The sequence below is a fragment of the Perca fluviatilis genome, chromosome 5 (assembly GCF_010015445.1).
Source record: "Perca fluviatilis chromosome 5, GENO_Pfluv_1.0, whole genome shotgun sequence".
Lineage (NCBI taxonomy): Eukaryota > Metazoa > Chordata > Actinopteri > Perciformes > Percidae > Perca > Perca fluviatilis.
In genome coordinates this window covers 40,922,156-40,928,594 of record NC_053116.1, presented here as the reverse complement: position 1 = coordinate 40,928,594, position 6,439 = coordinate 40,922,156, and the positions used below count along the sequence as shown (strand labels likewise).

The 6,439-nt window shown below is 43.8% G+C and overlaps 1 protein-coding gene across 1 annotated transcript in view; it reads left to right on the top strand.

Annotated features, from left to right (window-relative positions):
• itpr3 (inositol 1,4,5-trisphosphate receptor, type 3) overlaps positions 1–6,439 on the top strand; it is a 180,267-nt gene that overhangs the window by 96,880 nt on the left and 76,948 nt on the right. Inside the window, 4 exon segments of the mRNA XM_039800493.1 lie at positions 357–479; positions 1,726–1,926; positions 2,853–2,968; positions 3,732–3,867. Coding sequence (XP_039656427.1) covers positions 357–479; positions 1,726–1,926; positions 2,853–2,968; positions 3,732–3,867 — 576 coding nt within the window.

The window sequence follows — 6,439 nt, the reverse complement described above, 5'->3', positions numbered from 1 at the left end:
GTGTGTGTTTGTGTATCTGTGTGTGTGTATCTGTGTGTGTGTATGTGTGTGTGTGTGTGTGTATCTTATTGTGTGTGTTTGTGTATCTGTGTGTGTGTTTCTGTGTGTATGTGTGTGTGTGTGTGTATCTTATTGTGTGTGTGTGTGTTTGTGTGTTTGTGTATCTGTGTGTGTGTGTGTGTGTGTGTATTTTTTTTTTTTTTTTTTTTTTTTTTTTTTTTTTTTTTTTTTTTTTTTTTTTTTTTTTTTTTTTTTTTTTTTTTTTTTTTTTTTTTTTTTTTTTTTTTTTTTTTTTTTTTTTTTTTTTTTTTTTTTTTTTTTTTTTTTTTTTTTTTTTTTTTTTTGTTTGTCTGCAGCATGATGTGAAGATGCAGGAGATCATCCGGTACACTCACCTGTTCCTCCAGAAGTTCTGTACGGGGAACCAGGAGAACCAGACTCTGCTGCACAAGAACCTGACCCTGTTCCTCAACCCTGGGGTACGCTGCTCCATCACTCAGCACTTCTCTTACACTCAGGATGGAGATCAGACGAGTTATTGACAAAAACATTTTAGCTGGTTAGAACTACAAGAACAAGGTTAAAAATCATTCTAAATACATCGCTTCGAGCTCTGTTGTTTGTGTGATATTTCCCAAACTAAATAACCAAATGATTGGCAGTCTGCTGTCTTTCTGTTGTTCTCCTTTGCTTTGCAGTCTCAGTGGCGGATTGGATGAATTTTTATCACATATTTATATGGCTTTATATGGCTATACGTCATACAGTAAATATATGGCTGCTGCCGTGAAGCTAGAAGAGCGTAGAATTTTATGTATTATTCAGCTTCTTGATCATGCAAATGGTTGATCTTTTGCAAATATTTGAAGTCCAGTTAGTGGTTTTCTGGCTTAACTTTGGAGCTATTTTACAAAATGTTGCATTCATGGACGCTCGGAAGTATGTTTCGAGGTTGAGTGGTTTTTTTTGGGAGATTTTCCTAAATAAAACATGCTTTTTCAAACCTGCCGGCAGGTTTTGGAACATCGTAATGATTACATTTGCCAGAGCTGTGTTGCACAGACAGATACACACACACACACACACAGACACACAGGGACACACACACACACACAGACAGACACACACACACACACACACACACACACACACACACACACAGACAAACACAGACACACACACAGACACACACACACAGACAGACACACACACACACACACACAGACACACACAGACACACACACAGACACACAGGGACACACACACACACAGACAGACACACACACACACACACACACACACACACACAGACAAACACACACACACACACACACACACACACACACAGACAGACACCCACCCACACACACACACACACACACACACACACACACACACACACACACACACACAAATACAGTAAAACAGACACACACACACACACACACACACACACATACATACAGACAAACAGACACACACACACACACATACACACACACACACACTAAGTTGACTTATTGAATGAATGATCATACGATCGAGCAAGGCAGGTTTGAAAAAGCTTTTTTTTTTTAAATCGCCCCAAAAAAAAACCACTGAACCTAGAAAGAAGCTGTTTGTCGGATTAACATATTTCCGAGCGTCCACGAACGCAACATTTTGTAAAACAGCTCCAGTAAAAGTCAGAGTAAAGTCTGTTTCCTCCTGTGTGTGCGCGATCAGCTGCTGGAGGCCGAGACGGTGCAGCACATCTTCTGTAACAACTACCAGCTGTGCAGCGAGATCTCAGAGAGCGTGCTGCAGCACTTCATCCACTGCCTGGCCACGCACGGGCGCCACGTCCAGTACCTCAACTTCCTGCACACCATCATCAAGGCCGAGGGCAAGTACGTCAAGAAGTGCCAGGACATGATCATGACCGAGGTGAGGACCGCCACGCGGCGCCGAAATGTGTCAGTGTCTGATTGGCTGGTGATGTAACGCTGCTGCTGTCTCTCTGTCTGCAGTTAACCAACGTAGGAGAGGATGTGTGTGTGTGTGTTATGTGTGTGTGTTATGTGTGTGTGTGTGTGTGTGTCTTTGATGAGGCTTGGACCCAAATGCAGTTCAACAAGAGATTTATTTCACATGACAGGGAAACACACGACAGGAACCACCATACTAACACAAGGCTCACTAACAGAGACACACTAAACAGAAACAAGAATCCAACAGCAGACAAGCACAACACAGAGACCAAATACACCAGGTAACGAGGACTAACGAGGGACAGGTGACACAACAGGTGAAACACATCCGGGCAATCACAGGGGAGGGAAAACACAGGAGGTAAATCAGACAAGACAAGACAGAAACCAGACCGTCAAAATAAAACAGGAAACAGAACATACAGACAGACAGGAAAACGAGACAGGAACTACAGCTAGACAAGACAAGGGAGGAAACACGGGCTACAACAGAATAAATACACAACAAAAACAGGAAACAAGAACCTCCTCAAAACCAACAGAAACCCAAACCATGACAAGATATCGTCTTAGATTTTGTAAATCGTAATATCGTAAATGGCTTAAGTGTCTTGTCCTGGTTTTAAAGGCTGCCTTACAGTAAAGTGATGTCATTTTCTCCTCTATCTGTTCTATTATTTTTTACCCAGACATTATGTCCACATTACTGAAGATTACATATCTTAAATCTAAGTGTGAAGATATTTTGTTAAAGCACCAATAGTCAACCCTATAATATCACCACAATATCAAAATCGAGGTATTAGGACAAGAATATCGCGATATCTGATGTTGTCCATATCGCCCAGCCCTACTGTAACGCTGCGGTCTCTCTGTGTGCAGTTAACCAACGCTGGCGAGGACGTGGTCGTCTTTTACAACGACAAGACTTCCTTCAACGTGATGCTGGAGCTGATGGCGGAGAGCAGGGAGGGGGTCGGAGAGAGCAGCCCGCTCAGGTAACCATCGCTCATACATCTAAACCTTAGAGGGGGGGGGGGGGTAGTTGTCAGTTGTCAGTTTCCCATCCAGCGCCTGTTTAAATAACAAATAAACCTGTAAGACCATCTGTGGCCCATGGTCTTACAGGGAGGTGTGTTCAGGTGCATTCTGGGCGTGCTGGTCTTACAGGGAGGTGTGTTCAGGTGCATTCTGGGCGTGCTGGTCTTACAGGGAGGTGTGTTCAGGTGCATTCTGGAAGTACTAGCATCTTGAGGCAGCTGGAAGTGATGGCACCATTGACCAACAAAAACCTGGTCTAAAGTCAATAACGCAGCATTTCATTGTTATTTTAACAGAGCGTTAGTAAAATGCTCCTAGGCTCGTGCACAGAGCACACACACTATGCTTGTTACACACACAGGGACACACAGCAGCACACACACACACACACACACACACACACACACACACACAGGGACGCAAGCAGCAGCAGCACACACACACACACACACACACACACACACACACACACACACACACATGCAGAAGATTACTAATAAAAATATTAGGGTGTAAATCCTCCATCATAACAGCAATGCTCCAAGGTCCAAAATGGCTTTTAAAGGGAATGGGAGATGATCTCTGATTGGTTGATTGCATGTTACGCCCTAAACACACCTGCACCAGGCGCTTCAGGCCGTGAGTTTAGAACGTTAACATAGGACCCATAAACAGATGATTGATGTTGACCCCCCCCCCTCTGCATGTTGGACCCCCCAGGTACCACATCTCTCTGGTGGAGCTGCTGGCGGCCTGCGCTGAGGGGAAGAACGTTTACACCGAGATCAAATGTACCTCGCTGCTCCCGCTGGAGGACGTGGTCAGAGTGGTCACACACGAGGACTGCATCACAGAGGTAGGGAGGGGGATACACACACAGAGACACACACACACAGAGACACACACACACACACACACACACAGAGACACACACAGAGACACACACACACACAGACACACACAGATACACACACACACACACAGAGACACACACAGACACACACAGATACACACACACACACACACAGATACACACACACACTCACACAGATACACACACACACACACACACACACAGATACACACACACACACACACACACACACACACACACACACACACACACACACACACACACACACACACACACAGAGACACACACACACACACACATATACAGACCTTGGTCTTAATGTAAAGGATCTGAGGGGACGAGCATATGGCGGTGCCAGAACGATGTCAGGGCAGGTAACGGGGCTGCGAGCCAGGGTCAAGCCAAACTGCTCAGAAAAGGCATTTCATGTCCACTGCTGCGCACACAACCTCAATCTAACTCTTATGGATGCTGCGTGTTGTTTGTGTAGCGCTAAAGTTTTTTTCGGTACACTTGAGACCTTGTACTGTTTTTTAACTTCAAGCCTTCCAAGATTTAAAATACTGGAGGAGGAACAGGAAATCATGCAAATGGAAAGAACCGTTCTTACGCTGAAAAGCCTTTTGGACACAAGGTGAGTGATCCAGAGCCTCCCAGCCATTCTCAAAGCCCTGAGCCGTATCCAACACCACCACAACAGCACAGCCAAGGTTGGCCTCTGAAGCTGACGGCCTGCTGTCAAAACTCAGCAAATTGGAATTCATGTTCATGTTGGTGTTTTGGAACGATTTGCTGAAGAGGACATACATCCTGTCGAATTACCTCCAAAAAGAGTCACTGGATGTCAACACTGCTGTGAATCTTATTGACAGTACGGTGGCTCAGATCAGAGAGTTAGGCACAGAAGAAGCCTTTGACAGCATGGAGAACACAGCATGGAGAACACAGCATGGAGAACAGAGCATGGAGAACAGAGCATGGAGAACAGAGCATGGAGAACAGAGCATGGAGAACACAGCATGGAGAACAGAGCATGGAGAACAGAGCATGGAGAACACAGCATGGAGAACACAGCATGGAGAACACAGCATGGAGAACACAGCATGGAGAACAGAGCATGGAGAACAGAGCATGGAGAACAGAGCATGGAGAACACAGCATGGAGAACACAGCATGGAGAACACAGCATGGAGAACAGAGCATGGAGAACACAGCATGGAGAACACAGCATGGAGAACACAGCATGGAGAACACAGCATGGAGAACAGAGCATGGAGAACACAGCATGGAGAACAGAGCATGGAGAACACAGCATGGAGAACACAGCATGGAGAACAGAGCATGGAGAACACAGCAAGAAGTCTGGCCAGAGAAAGCCACGCAGCCACCGAGTTTGCGGAGCAGAGGATTCACAAGAGAAAAAGGCATTTTGACGAGGACGCAGAGGACGACCAGATTGAGGACAGCAGACGCCGCTTCAAAGCGGAAATTTATTTTTACATTCTGGATGTTTTTGTGGGGCAGTTTGAAAGTCGATTTTCAGACTTCAAAAAATGGCCAAACTGTTGGCAGTCCTCTGCCCAAAGCGGTTTGAGCACCCTGATGCTGAGGAGCAAATGCTTGAGCTGGCCCGTTTCTACTCAGAAGACGCAGTGGAGGAGTTTCGCTCTTTTCGTGCATTGTATTCGAATACGAAGTTTCAGCCGTCTGCGGCTCATGAAGACAGACTTGCGTGGGTGCGTGGATGAGGCCAGACTGTCCCATCTCACCTGGCTGTGTGTGGAGCGGGACATACATATCGACAAGGACAGAGTGGTTGGCAGATTTGCCACCATGAAGGAGAGGAGGATGAAGATGTAATAAGGGACCATGATATGTATATAGTTTTGTTAGAGGTATTTGTTCTTGAAGATCGTTAAGCAGACAACAAAATGGTAAGAAAAAAAATCATCCAAGAATTTCTATTTTAGTTATGAATAAGTCATGTAGCACCTGAAGCCTACCTATGGAGTTGTAAACAAACGTTGTGTTCAATACAGTATAATAATGCCGTGTCAGTTATATAGCGTGGCACTGATTGAGCTCTCTTGGCCTGTTCAGCACCATCGCTGTCCATCAGCTGTCGCTGTCCGTGGTGCTGAAACATTTTTACATGACTTACAAATTGCTTTCTTTGTTTGTTTGTCAATACAAATTTGTCAGAACATGTGTCTTTTCTTTGAGTTTTATTTGACATATAGGCTGACTTGGCTCAACAAGTGACACATCATAACATCTTAAAATCATAACATTATAACATCATAACATCGTAACATTATAACATTAAAACATCATAACATTATAACATTAAAACATCATAACATAACATCATAACATTATAACATAATAAAATCATAACATTATAACATAATAACATCATAACATTATAACATCATAACATCATAACATTATAACATTAAAACATCATAACATAACATCATAACATTATAACATCATAACATTATAACATCATAATTCAATTCAATTCAATTTATTTATAGTATCAAATCATAAC